Raw genomic sequence first — 15282 nt, 5'->3', positions numbered from 1 at the left:
AAAGACAGCATTTAGATCCTGTACAGTTGGCACATTCTTCAGTGGGAATCCTGGGGACTAAATGACTTATTTAAATGCAGGTGGAGGCTGTACTCTGCCCCCGCATGCTCGGCATTGCTAACCTTTCATCTTGCATTGTTATGTACACACTTCCAGCTGCTCTGCATTCTTAGTGGAAATTTTACATTCCACTGCCTAGATTGGTTCTGTAACCAGAATCCCATTTGGGAAGACAAACCAAACAAAAATGACAATGGTGAAATAGAAAGCAAGTTGTAGTAAGTGAAGAAGAATAATTAAAGAAAAGACAAACAATCCAAAAAATTTTTTTCTTTTCAATGCTTTGTTAGTAGTGGTTTCCGTAAATTACTCCTAAGAGTTCTCTTGGGTTAATTGGTTATTTTTTAACTTTATGAGGGTCATGTTATTCTCTTCAGCATAGCATTAGGGAAGCCCATGCAGACTTATGAATGCCTTAAAAATGACTCAAGTCCTGTTTAGTTTTGCTATAAGATAGAGTGTCCATTGCAAATAATTATTTTAGAATAAAGTTAATAAATGTGAGGTTTAACATTATATATTCAGAATGCTTGGGATTATCTGATCTTTTAAAATATTCCACAAAGTGCAAGAGAGAGAAAATTAAACCAGAAAGCCAATAGTTTAAAAATTTGTGGTATGCTGGGAAATTGATTTGATGGTTCAAAATTTGATGAAAATTAGTGGGCATTTTGTTTTTTAAGACAAAAAGATTTAGCAGTATGGACACATTTAAATATATGCTTACACTTAAGAATTTTTTAAGGAAGGTATTACTAATGATGGGTATATTATCTTTTGGGTTACTTTTTTAAAAGTTAAAAAATATTTTTTTAGACATCACGTTTTAAAGCCGTTTTAAGTTCACAGCAAAATTGAGGGGAAGGTACAGAGATCTCCCATATAGCCCTTGCCCCCAGACATGCATAGTCTCACAAGAGCGGTAAATTTGTTACAGTTAATGAACCTACACTGACACATCCTAATCACCCACAGTCCATAGTTTACATTAGGGTTCACTTGTGGTGTTATATATTCTATGGGTTTAGACAAATGTATAATGACATGTAACTTTTGGGTCACTTTTAAGCTAAAAAGAAATCTTTTACCTTGCTTTTTTGAATAGCCATGTCATTTTGTGAATTTGTTTTGACTTGTTTTCCTGCTTCAGTGGAGGGGGAGACATTCATTTAGAGAACAGTTCAAAAGCCAAATATGCAAACTGTTGCTAAGATATCCATTATTGTCAGAAAAATGACCCTCTGAATAAGAGATGATAATTCACACCTGATAGATGAATCCTAACCCTTCCTTTGGGTATCAGCCCCTGGACTGAGTACAACAACACAGGGACCTGTAGAGGACCCAGATAGAGATGAGTGGTTGCATCAGCTCATAGAAACTAACTGGACCCTTCTGGGAATGTTCTAAACAGCTGGTTCATTATAATTAGAGACATCTCCTATAGCTAGGTTGTCGCTGAAGTTAGAGTGGTTGGAATTTTTTATTATTATATAACAATGCTGATGAAAATATTTCAGTGGCTGGGCTGATTTTGCCACCATGCCTTTCTGGAATTTCTAAAATTTCAGGGGGTTAACAGATTTCTATTTTCATTCCATTGGAGTTCCATAAATTATACTGATATGATCATGTAAAGAATAGTTGGCAGGTAGCAGTGAAGGGGAAAGAAACTTGGGTGGTCTTGAGAAGACACTGGAACCACTGAATAAGGGTGGTCTAGATATGCCAATATATATAAATGTTTATAGATATTCAGTTGTATATAATTCAAGAAAGCTGTTATTTAAATGGGTACAAATATGTGTCTACTATTTCTGCTAGTGGCCAATTTCTGTCTTGGCAACATTAGCTGTAGGAATGAACCCTGCACTGGGAATCAGAAGTGGACCCATATGACTGCTTCTTTGCTTACTGTGTGACCTTGAGGGGTGGAGAGGCTCATCTTTTCCTTTCTGTACAACTGGAATAATACTAACCTCATAATATTATTTTGAGGAATAAACATCACTATAAGTGTGAAAGCATTTTATAAATTCTGTTGTGTTTTACAATTGTAAACTTATTTGAAAATAACTAACATAAAGGTATTACAAAAAGTCAAGGTAACATGTGGAAAGTGTTTGATACAATTCTGGACATGGTATGTGCTCAAAAAAATTGGTCCCAATTTTGTTTAATTAAAGTATTTACTGAAGATGTATACACACACACACACACACACATACACACACAATGGAATATTACTCAGCCATAAAAAAGAATGAAATAATGCCATTTGCAGCAACATGGATGGACCTAGAGATTATCATATTAAGTGGTTATCATATTAAGTCAGACAGAGAAAGATGAATATCATATAACTTATATGTGAAATCTAAAAAAAAAATGATACAAATGAACATATTTACAAAACAGAAATAGACTCACAGACATAGAAAACAAACTTATGGTTACCAAAGAGGAGAGGAGGGTAAACAAATTAGGAGTTTGGGATTAACATACACACACTACCATATATCAAATAGATAAACAACAAGGACCTACTGTATAGCACAAGGAGCTATACTCAATATTTTATAATAACCTGTAATGGAAAGGAATCTGAAAAAGTATCTATCTATCTATCTATCTATGAATCACTTTGCTGTACACTTGAAACTAACACAGCATTGTAAATTAACTATACTTCAATTAAAAAAAAGTATTTACTGAGTGAATTCTATGTCCAAAGCACCATGAATGGATCTTTGAGTTATAGATGAGGCTCGTTACTAAAAAAAATAAAAGAGAGATGCAGTCCATGAAAATATTGATAACATAAGGGGAATATGTTATACCTATGAAAAATGTTGTATGGAGATTCAGACAAAATGATATGGAATTTCTGAGGAGAGAATTATATCCACATGAGTGAAGGGTAGGCGGTAGAATAGTGAGAAATGAGGTTAGAGTGTGAAAAGATGGGGCCAGCTCAGATGTGATCTCAAATACCCAAGTCCAGGACATGTGGACTTCATCTGAAGGCAGTGAAGGAAAATAGAGTTGAAGGCTCTTTGTGTAGGTTGGGCTATATTTTGCAAATAGCTTCAGTATGTTTTTTTTCCTAAATGCCTAAGTCTATCATATGGACAGTCACAAAAACGTGATTTTTAAAAAAAAATTTATTTATTTTGTTTATTTATTTTTGGCTGCATTGGGTCTTCATTGCTGCGCGCGGGCTTTCTCTAGTTGCGGCGAGCAGGGAGCTACTCTTCGCTGCGGTGTGCGGGTTTCTCATTGCGGTGGCTTCTCTTGTTGTGGAGCACGGGCTCTAGGTGCCCGGGCTTCAGTAGGTGTGGCTCGCAGGCTCAGTAGCTGTGACGCATGGGCTTAGTTGCTCCGCGGCATGTGGGATCTTCCCGGACCAGGGCTCAAACCCATGTCCCCTGCATTGGCAGGCAGATTCTTAACCACTGCACCACCAGGGAAGCCCATGTGATTTTTTTAAAAAAGCAATTTAAAATTGAATTTTAAAATTGTATCAGGAGTTTTTACAAGAGATCAGCGGTCATTAGATTTTCATGATGGTGTCGTTTAATGGCATCATTTCCTCAGGTCCTTAGACCGACTTTGGTTTACTTGGCCTAGGGTTTCAAGAGATGGTGAGTGCTGAGATTTGAGGCAGGTAGATCTGAAGCATTCAGCCTAGCGGCCCCAGGGAATGGTATTGCCACTTCATTAATTAGTTCATGGAGCATCCCTTTGGGCTTGTTTAGCAGGATTATCCCTATTTTTACAGAGCAAGAAAATGAGGTGTGAGGTGTTGAATTGGCAGTCTGTCCTGGAGTTCAGAATTTCAGACCTTTAGTCAGTTCCTCAGTTTGTAGATCTTGTTCTTATTAATCCACATATGTATGTTCACAACAATTTTAGTTTCATTGAGTTCATTTTTTTAAATAAAAATTCATATTTTTAAGTCATGCAGGTTTTAACTTGAATTTGACCCAGCTGTGATATTGTCCAAGTGTCATGTGGAATTTGTGAGCTTGAGTTAAATTATATACTTAGACTTGTCAAATTCACATAACGTTTTTTTTCTGTTTGTTGTTGGGTTTTGTTTGTTTGTTTGTTTTTGGTATAGCCATCTGTGACATAAACACAATCTAAATGAGATACCAGAGGCAGAGTGATATATTGAAAGGTGCATGTGATTTATATTCATCAAAGACCTGGCTCATCCCATTCTAGCAGAGTGAACATGCTTAAGTCACTTTTGCCATCTTTGACTTTGAAATATTTCCAAGAAAAATGTTAGCCAAATATTTAATCTATCTATCCATCCATCCAGCTATCTAATTTCTACTCAGGGAGTGACTCCTCTCTGATTCACCAGGCTAACCTACTTCTCAATATCCAAATAAACTGGGTTTTCCAAGACAACGTTGAACCCAGTTCAGAATCAAGGTAAGAGGTCAGCTATAAGCATGTTCTGCTTTTGCCTGGTGGTGGTTCCCTCACTAACTGACAAAGCCAACCAGGAGTATGATCTCTGCTGAGTCCAAAATGAATGTCCGAGTTTTGCATTGATGCCTTTTCAGTTGATTTGGTTCCATAGTCACAGATTACACCTAACACTGGTCAGGATGCTCACCAGCAAGACATTCCTGGTACACAGGGGTCTGAGTGGGAGTACTTCATACTCAATCCTTTGGGGTCCATCCCTCCATAACCAGGTGTGTTGATACTTAACATTATTCTCGTATTTCAAACATTATTTATTTTCAAAGGGCAAGGGAAAGTGTACAGCCTAATAAGAAAATGTTCGTGTTTTAAAAATATATTCTAATTGATTATTATGTTTCCCATATCTAAGCCACAGTGTCTCTAGATTAGCACCAAGTGACCAAGTGACCAACACTTAATCTCTGATAAAGGCTTTGGGAAAGCTCCCCTTATATGTAGTTGATTTGCTTAATTCTTTTGTGATTTAAGTTATTATTTAAAATGCCAATTAGAAAAATGCATTTTTAATGAAAAATGGTATTTTTTCCCCTCAAAAGCCCTAATTGTTTTATACAATGGTCTTACATTTTTTCTTTGAATTCAAACATATTACTTGGATTATTTTTTCAAATTCTTTTATTAGTATATCTGGAAACAGACTGATTTAGTTATTTTAACTAAAATGACTCAAATATATATTTAAGATTAATCTTCAGTTCAGCTGGTTAATCATGAACATTTGGAGAGTATTTTTGTCATACTGAATGAGGAAAACAACTTATTCAAGACAGATGGTTTAATTTAATTCAAGCAACAACTTACAGACTCAGAATAAAGTTATATAATTATTTAAAAAATCATCTATTTGTGAATTTCTGTATATAATAACTATAGACATGTATGCGCTAAAGAAAAATAGCATATATCAGGCAGCTCAACAGGAGTTTCCAAGTTATTTGTTTATCTAATGTATTCACCTTCATCTTTAATTCAACAGTCTAACAGGGTATTAAGCAATCAAGTTTGGAAGGAAAGACATTTGAAAAAATAACAATTGGTATGACGTATGTGCTCAGTACATTACTAGTTAATATTGAGGGTAACGACAAAGTAACAGTAGGGACAATAAATTAAAAACCAGGTAAGTAAAATGTACAGTATGTTAGATGATGGTAAGTGCTATTAAAAAAACCAAAAAGGCAGGGAAGGGCAATAGAGAACCAGGGATGTGGCAGAAACTTTAAGTTCAGTGGCCAGGGAGTCAGTATTAAGAGGTGGGGAGGATTTCACAAGGCAGATACTGTCAGCGTAGACGCAGAATCAGAAAGGCCTGTCCTTCACACAGGCAAAGACTCATTTGCAGTTAAACAAGCTAAGCCTTAAGAGGAAGCAAATCTGCTGGGAGAGGGATTTGTAGTCATCCAAGGTGCTGTAAACTACAACCCTGGCCACAGAACTTTATTCCTTGTAAATCGAATCTATTTTCTTATGCTATAGTATGAACTAAATAAATCAAGGGACCCTTGGGATCGATCAAGAGTAAGCTTGCAATACATTCCATTAAACTGAAAAAACTGCCTCTTCTTTATTTCAGCAAATTCTCAGTTCTAATAATTTATTCTACAGAAATGCTTACATATTTATGCAAATAAATATTTACGAGGAAATCTATCATGGCATTATTTGCAACAGCAAAATTTAGAAACAACCAACAGGATTGTCATTGAGGGACAGGTTAAATAAATTATGGCACATCCATGGTGTGGAATATACACAGCTATTACAAAGAATGAAGCACCCCTTACTGTAACTACCAGTATGGAACAACCGCCATGGTAATTGTTAAATGAAAAAAGCAAGGTGCGGAAGAATGGGTACAGCAAGTTATCCCTATGTTTAAAAATTACGTGTATAAAATGTCCACATAAAACAATATATATGTAGGTATAGGCTGCCTTTGAGTGAATATTGCTAATTCTGGTGCAACTCTGTGGTTGGGGGACAGGAATGGGAAAGATTCTTCCTTTTCACTGTATGCCCCATTTTACCACTTGAATTTTGGTCAGGTGCATACATTATCTGTTAAACTTTTTTAAAAAAAAAGTCGACATCACTGCAAATATTAGCTTAGGGCCAAGAATCTCTGGGTTTAAAATGCAAAAAAAAATTATTGGGATTGATTAAAAATTTTTTACTCTAAATTAGAGTCTCTTTTAATTAAATTTCAATAAGCATTTATTGTTCAACTAGCAGGCATTGCCAAGTGTTGTTTTAGGCACTGGAGAGTCAAGAAGAATTCTACCCCTTGTTCTTCTCAAAATGGCATAATTTGACTGAAGAGAGAGTCCCATAAATTATTTAGGGTTAATACTTATCTCTAAAATAACTACCCAAGTGCAAAGCAAATAGTGGTTCACTTGTATGGACAACCCTGCCCCTTAGTATGTGTGATTTTAGGCAAATTAATTAATTAAGCTCCAGTTTCTTCATCTGTAAAATGGGGTTAAATAGTAAGTACTTATTCAGGGCATAGTTTTGATGATTAAATGATATATAAGGCATGTAAATTGCTCAGCACAGTGCTTGTCATTAAATATAGTGAAATAAATGTTGGCTGTTTTTATTAATCAGTTCCCTTTGCTATTTTTATTAATCAGCTCCGTTTCAAATCAGGAAGGAAAAAAAAAAGCCCTAAAAACAGAAGTGGGATCATCAATACTATAGTAGCCGTAGCAGTTTGAGACAGACAAGTAAAGAAGGATGAACAGGGAAGGACTGGTGATGACTGAGCTGGGCATTGATTAGCAAATGGAATTTCATCAGGTGGAGGAAGGGGGAGGGCGTTTTGGGCAGAGGGGCTTGATGAGCAAAGGCGTGGAAGAGGATTCAGGGTGTGTTTTGGGAATGGAGGAGGGTAGGCTGGTTTGACCTAAAGTCACAACTAGGGGCTGGGGAGGAAGGAGTGTTGGTGGGAGATGAGGGAACCAAGGAAGCAGTGGTTGGTCATGGGGGGTCCTTGTAGGCCAAGCTTAAGAGTTGGGATATATCTTTCTTTCAGTGGAAACCAGATAGCAGAAGACTGAGGAGAGGATAGGGTGGGAGGAATTAGGAAGAGGAATGATGAAGAGGAGAGAAAGGGCCAAAGGGTCAAGGGAGAAATTGAAGACACCAGATGGGGGTGAAGGGTCCTAGCTATTTAATGGAACAAGTAGAGGCAGCAGGGGATAAAATCAAGATGGGGGCTTAGCTTTGTAAAGGGATAAGGATCCTTCTCCTGAGACAGGCAGCAAAGGAGAAAAGTGGTGAAGATGTAGATGAAGTGGGTTATGGAGGGAAGGGAGGTTGAAAGCCTTCATGCCTGTTGGCCTTTATTTTCTTGAAGTTTGGAGGGAAATGATGTGCTGAGAGTGAGTGTGCCTGGAGTGTGATTTTAGGATTTAGGATGAAAGGTAGGGATTTGGACAGTTCACTGTGGGAAATGTAAGAAGTAGTTGATTTGGAAGGAGGGCAGGGTTGGCCGATGCCAAAGCCTTGTCTCAGGCCAAGGTGCCCGAGGGGCCATGTGCTTCTCGGTACAGCAGCCTGGACCCTGGAAGCAAAAGGAGCCGGAAAGATGACCAGACCTACCCAGATGCAAGGGGTTCGGGAATGGAGGGTGGTGGTCAGTGTCTGGCTGGTGGATAGAGGAAGAAGTGAAGTCGAGAAAAGTTGATGAAGTCAGTCTCAAGAGAATAGGATGGCGTCAAGTGCCTGGTGGGGACCCAGAAACTCTAGGCAGCAGGCGGGTAAGGAGAGATGACCAAACACTATGTTGTGGCTGGAGGGGGAGGACACTTGGGAGTCCAAGATTTTATAGGATTATTTTATTATTTTATTTTTTTTTACAGAAAGTAATTGCTTAAAAATGTTGCCTTAAAATTCTCATAATAGCTCAACAGTTTCTGTTGTTGGCACAGATCATGAGCAGTATGCCCAGGGCTTAAGTGAAATTTTTCCTGAGAGCTCTGTTAAGGCAACATGCCTCGATAGAGGGTGAGCCCAGAGTGTTTATGTAAGTGGAGAAAAAAAGCAAGGTTTTAACAAAGGCAACACAGGTCTCAGCCAGTTCCCTGGAAACCTGTAATTTTTCCTCATGGGGGATAAAAAAAGCACTCGGTGCTGTGTATTTCATAAGCTCGGTGATTTGTATTTCTTTGCTTTTGAAGGTAAAACCAGTAATCCACAGCAGGATCAATGTGTCAGCTCGCTTTAGAAAACCGCTTCTGGAACCCTGCGCTATCTTGTAAGTTGGAGCCCTTTACATTTTGAGTGAAAATTGATGTGGTGGTTTCCTTTTGGGTTGGGATTTATTTTGTAGTTTTAAAGGCATAACTGTGTCAAACGGTTTGGCTCACTGGCTTTGCTTTTTTTCCAGCTTGATTGCAAATGGAGACCTTATAAACCCAGCTTCTCGACTCCTCATCCCTAGAAAAGCCTTGAATCAGTGGGATCATGTACTACAAATGGTCACGGAAAAAATAACTCTGAGGAGTGGGGCTGTCCACAGGTATGTCAAAGTAATCTTGCAAGTGGATGGGTTTCAGAATTGCTGAGGATATTCCCAAGAGGCTCTGGAGTCACTGGTCCCTAGATTTGAATTTCAGCTCACCAGTTAGGCTCTATATGCCTCAGTTTCTCTAGCTGTAAAATGGGTATATAATTGTTCGTTCCTTGTAGGGTTGTTTTAGGAAGGAGTTAATCTGCATAAAGAGCTTAGAACAGTACTTGGCACATAGTAACTTCTCAACAAATATTAACTGTTTATATTCTTTGGCACATAGAGCACATCAACAAATATTAACTATTTTTTTCTTTTGATTTACAGCAAATAGGCAAGCATCAGCATTGTTGTATTTGAGAAGGACTTTTTTTTTTTTTTTGAGTGAGCCAGCTTCTTGACTCTTAATTAACTGTTCTTTTCTTTAGGAGATATTTATAATTATCTGATGGTCCAAATTATTTGCCTCAGGTAAAAAAATCAGATGTCAGGAGGTATTAGTGGGTTTAGGAAGGAGGCAAGTTAGAGAGGATAATTAAGTGGGGTTGCCTAAACTTGAGAAATCAAAAACATTTTTCTCAAATTCTAATATTTAAGTGAAGATTAAAATCATGACTTTTAAGTTGTGAAGCCTATGAAACTATACCTTGATGGAGGCTCACTTATTTATTATCTCATAGGTGGGAGGGTTACAAATAATATAGACATGTACAGAGATTATATATAATATGTGACACACAAATATTTGAAATCCAATGAAGAGTTTTCTGGTAGTTATTCTTGAATATTATCCTCACCCAGTCTCTCTAACATATTCCACTGGTAGAGAACACTATAGACATAGAGGGTAAAATAAGCTCTCAGATGGTTGTATGTTTTTCAGTTAAATGTGGGTACAGATTAATGTATGCATATTTACATATATTAGTATATATAGTTTCACAACCATTGTGATTTAAATATAATTGTTTTAATTGAAAGTATAATACTTCACATGTGGTAAAAAATTCAAATAGGACAAAAATATAAATAAAAACTATTTCTCCCACCTCAGGTTCCCCAGTGTTTCTTTCCAGTACTTTTCTGCATCATTGCAGGATGGAAACTGGAATTCATAGAAACACAAATGGGAACACACACACACATGAATAAATATGTAAATACACCTTGCTTTTTTCCCTGTAACAACAAATCTTGGACAGTTTTCTTATCAGCACAAATAGGTCTATCTTATTATGTTTAACGACTACAAAATATTCCATTTTATGGGTGTACCTTAATCTACTTAACAGTCTCCTCTGGATGGAAATTTCGGTCATTTTCAACCTTTTGCTATTACAGTACATGTTTTTGTATCTAAGCAGAGTTTATTAAGAGATGAAAGTGTAGAAGTTGAATTGCTGTATCAAGTGGTGAATGCTATTAAATTTTGATAGATACTGCCAACTGTCTTCCAAAGAGTCTGTGCCAATTTACCAAAAGTGCATGAGAGGGCCTGTTTTTCATGCTCTCATCTATACTATAAAACTAACAAACATTTTGTCTTGGTGAAAGTAGTATTTCATTGTTTCTTGAATTTTATTTATTTAATATACTACAACAACAACATCACTGATCATTTCTTGTGTGCGAGTCATTATTCCAAGTGTTTTACATTTTTAACTTAATTAACTCAGCAACCCTATGAGGTGACTAATTCTATTAGTCTCTTTTAATAGACATGAAACATGAGACATAGAGGGGGAAATTTACTTGCCCAAGATTATTCAGGTAATGAGTAGAAGGGCTGGAATTCAAACCTAGTAGGCAGTCTGCTCCAGAGCCTGTGCTGTTAACTACCAAGCTAGTCTGTAAATAAATGCCATACATTTATCTCCCGTTATATATGAATGAACATATGAATATATATCTCTCATGGCCTTTGCACATTTATTTTATTGATTCATAGGGACTCTTTATATATTACGGAAATTAGCCCTTTCTCATATATGAGTTTTAAATATGTTTCCAATTTGTATTTTTGTAACTCTTTATGTTTCTTTTTGCACACAGATATGATGAATTTTGATGCAGTCAAATTTTCAATCTTTCATTATGATCATTAGGTTCTATGATTAGCTTAGGTCTTCTTCACTCTGAGATTATAAAAATATTCTCCCATGTTTTCGTCTTTCAACTTTTAAATTTCATTTAAACCTTTGATCCTTTTGGATTTCATTTTGGCATCAGGAGTAAAGGCAGATCTCAACAGTTATACGCTGATTTTTTTTTAAAAGATATATAGTTTTGTCTTTTGACACATACATAGATGTAAACCCACTCAATAAATAATATGGAGCACACAAAGATACATACACACAATTGCATGCCCAGATACACCTATTCATACATATACTGATATGAACAAATTGATACATAGAAATAAAATATATTCCAGAACAAATACAGAAATGAGAATATAGTTATATGTCCCCTGAACCCCTGAATACTTGGAGAGGCTTAATTCTTACTGTAATGCCAGACACGAATGAGGTTTGGTTGCTGCTCACTTGGGACACGCCTACCCTCCCTTAACAGGGAGGGTTCCCTGTGCATCAGTATATATATCAAAAGCATCCCACACAAATTGGTTCAACTCCTTGTTTATGATTCTTGTGTTTTGTAGCAAAGTAAGAAAGCAGGTCAACAAGAGTCATATAAAAGAAGGCTAAAATCACAGGCTAGAATTTATTCAGTATCTTTTACCTACCTGTTGAGGAAACCAGTCACATTTTGGCTGTTTCCAGAGTCACAGCTTTGCTGCCTTTTAATTTCTAGCTATAAAAGTTAACTACTGATTCAGATCTTCCTATTCTGAAGGAAAATGAAAGAAGAAGAATATCTGGATCTAGACCAGTGGTTCTCAACCAGGGCAATTTTGCCACTAGGGGATGCTTGCAGTGTCCGGAGTCATAAGGAATAGGGGCAGCTACCGTCTACCATCTAGTAGGTAGAGGCCAAAGGTGCTGTTGACATCTTACAATTCCCAGGACAGCCTCCCAACCTGTCCTACAATTATCAGGTCCAAAATGTCAATAATGTTCAGCAACCCTGGTGTAGGTCAAGGCAGGAAATCCAGATATCTGGGTTAAGTGTTGGTATTTAGACTTTGAGGGATAGAATTACATTATAATGAAAGACTTTAGCATCTTTATACTAACTCAGTACTCACACATTTTAGGGGGTTTGGTGGCTGTTTTTGTTTTACTTCTTGACTCCATATGATATGGCCATTTACATAATCAGTAAACAAGTAGACAGGTCAATGGCAACTATCACTGCCCTTAATTATATAATATAAGAAGTCTGAGAATCTTAGAAGTTATTATCTTAAAACCCTTCCAGTTACTAACTCTTTTGTTTATCACCTTCAAAAACATGCATTGTCTTTGTGGTGTAGTTTTCTAATAGTCTGTTTTTTCTTGTTCTTTAAACAAGTTCTGTGGACACTTTAAATCGTCTAGCAAAGTTATCACTGTTCTTTTAATAAGTAACATATTGTAGTTTGCAGCAGCAGTTTTACAGTAAAGGGAAGTTCTTGTGAAATCCCTTGATTCTGGGAAGATGAGGGAAGGCAAAAGAAAAAAGAAAGGAAGCATGAACGCTATGCAGTTCTGCATCATTAATACTAGCAATGGGTTCTTTTACCTCTTGCCCTCTCACCTCTTGTTTTCTGACCCAGTTCTGTGTGCTTGGATGTAAAATTTTGGCTGAGGGCTGCTCTTGCATGGAATGCAGTAAGTGGCTTGTCAACCTGACCAATGCATTAAGAAAATGAATTTTAAAGGTGCTCACAGAATATAAGTAGAAGAATCAAACTTCAGTGGAAGCCGAGCTTCATTTAAAGCACGACGTTCTCTACAAGTTAATTCTTTCCCTCTAAAATCTAAATAGGGCAGCAATAGGGGATCATTATGTTAGATTGTCAGGTTTCTTGGGATGAAACACTGTACAGCTAGAGAGTAACTGCATCTGCATTATAGCAATGGCATTTAGCTGAGTCTAATGACTTTGAAGCATTTATAATTCAGTGATTAGCATAGTAACGAATGAGCCAACTTTAGAAGAGAGTTTTTAATTGACTCTGTGATTTTAAGCAGTTCTTGCAATGCTTGTTAAAATTTTAATCGCTGGCATTCATATTTTGGCAGACTTTATACTTTAGAAGGAAAACTGGTTGAGAGTGGGGCAGAGTTGGAGAATGGGCAGTTTTACGTGGCTGTCGGCAGAGATAAGTTTAAGAAATTGCCTTACAGTGAATTACTTTTTGACAAGTCAACGATGAGAAGGTCTTACGGGTAAGTTTGCATCCTCATTCACTTCTCACATTTTAATTATCACTTGAAATAGCATTGAGTCTTATGCTGACCACTGGTCTATTTTATAGAATCTTGTTTATCAGTTAAAATGGAAAGCATGTATGAAATAAATTGATCGGTGTTTATTTTGCCGTGATTGGAGATTGAGAACTATTGCATGAAAATATAATTTTGAGGAATCCATGATAGACTATATAGTATTTTTTTACCATTCACTTACGAATTTATAATAAAGACTTATTCTTGTGAAAAAGATACAGGGCAGGGGCTTCCCTGGTGGCGCAGTGGTTGAGAATCTGCCTGCCAATGCAGGAGACACGGGTTCGAGCCCTGGTCTGGGAAGATCCCACATGCCGCGGAGCAACTAAGCCCGTGCGCCACAGCTACTGAGCCTGCGCGTCTGGAGCCTGTGCTCCACAACAAGAGAGGCCGCCATAGTGAGAGGCCCGCGCACCGCGATGAAGAGTGGCCCCCGCTTGCCGCAACCAGAGAAAGCCCTCGCACAGAAACGAAGACCCAACACAGCCAAAAAAACCAAACAAATAAATAAATAAAGTGAAATTCTTAAAAAAAAAAAAAAAAAAAAAGATACAGGGCAGTGAGCTTCTATACAGCATACGTTATTAGAAGTTTTAATAGCATCTTTAACTGGTTAGCTAGACTGAATAACTTTTCAGTTGGTGCATAGAGAAACTTCTAAAGGTGATTAAAAATTAATATTTTCTACTTTAAAAAATAAAAACAGTAAAATATAAAAATGATATAGTTCCTTTTGTACAAATAAGTAGAGTGGCTGGGTGTGTAGTTATTACATGCAGAATTTTAAAGATTACACTTTTAACTACACACAGTGCACAATGGACCATTTTCCTCTATGAGATGTCATATATTTGTGAAGAATGCCTTACTTCAGCCCAGTGGATGGACGCCGAGGCATGCATTTTCATGAAGAGCCCCAGCCCTGGATGCAGGGACCGTTTGGCTTGCTCATGGTGCCCTGCAATCCATCTCTGCTGCTTTTCTGTGTCCACTTTGCTAGAAAACTGACTTTTTGTAGTTGTCCTCTTCTAGGGTGGGTGATTTGTGGCAGAGATAGAGCAGAGTGTCACCAATTTGTTCTCCATTAATTTGCAATCTGTGTAGCTTCATGGTGAGGCTAGCCAAGGGTTTCATAAGTAATAGATGAAATGGAATTTCAGGGGTGGTGTTTGAAGTATGCAAGCAGACTTACTGCTAACCATCCTTACCCATCCATGAAATCAAATCCTTCACAACCTTTGCTAAACAATACTGGGTTAGGCTGCTGGGCGTTGCAGTACACACTGCAGTAAGAGCTTGTGCTTGATGTCAGTGAGAAAACTAGCTCATGGTGGCCTTTCTCAGACAGATTATTAAGATTTACCCTTATCTCTGTGGCCTCCTTATTTTCAGAGAGGGTTAGGTTTCAAGGTGGGTTGGGTTTCAAGATGGATCTTTTCCTATAATAGAAACATCTGGGAAATAACTTACTCTTAGAGCCGAAGAGAATTTTTTACTTTTTGGTGAGAATGACTGGTTTAGAAACTCCCTGAATAGACATGCCAGTGTTTTACTATTCTATGCTTCTATCAGAGGTAGACATTATAGACATGATAAAAGCTCTGGAAATGTACAGTTTTAAATGCCATCTGGCAAAATCATCACTCGGCTTGGGAAATGATTTTTTGAAATGCAAATAGAAAATTTAGAGATCTGATTTAAAATGCTATGAAAAAATTTAAGACAGTACTAAATTTATTTGTAAGCATCAATTAACATACTATACAAGAGGGACTTCCCTGGTGGCGCAGTGGTTAAGAATCC

At 37.2% G+C, this 15282-nt stretch overlaps 1 protein-coding gene across 2 annotated transcripts in view; it reads left to right on the top strand.

The window, feature by feature from the left end:
- DCDC2 (doublecortin domain containing 2) overlaps window positions 1-15282 on the top strand; it is a 167787-nt gene that overhangs the window by 38778 nt on the left and 113727 nt on the right. For both annotated transcript variants that reach the window (XM_061195762.1, XM_061195760.1), the window contains 3 exons: window positions 8751-8827; window positions 8960-9091; window positions 13273-13419. In XM_061195762.1, coding sequence (XP_061051745.1) covers window positions 8751-8827; window positions 8960-9091; window positions 13273-13419 — 356 coding nt within the window. The remainder of the gene's footprint in view (window positions 1-8750; window positions 8828-8959; window positions 9092-13272; window positions 13420-15282) is intronic.

Source organism: Eubalaena glacialis, chromosome 7, assembly GCF_028564815.1.
Source record: "Eubalaena glacialis isolate mEubGla1 chromosome 7, mEubGla1.1.hap2.+ XY, whole genome shotgun sequence".
In the NCBI taxonomy this organism is placed as follows: Eukaryota; Metazoa; Chordata; class Mammalia; order Artiodactyla; family Balaenidae; genus Eubalaena; species Eubalaena glacialis.
The sequence above is the reverse complement of the archived record's forward strand: the minus strand, read 5'-3'. Positions and strand labels throughout refer to the sequence as shown.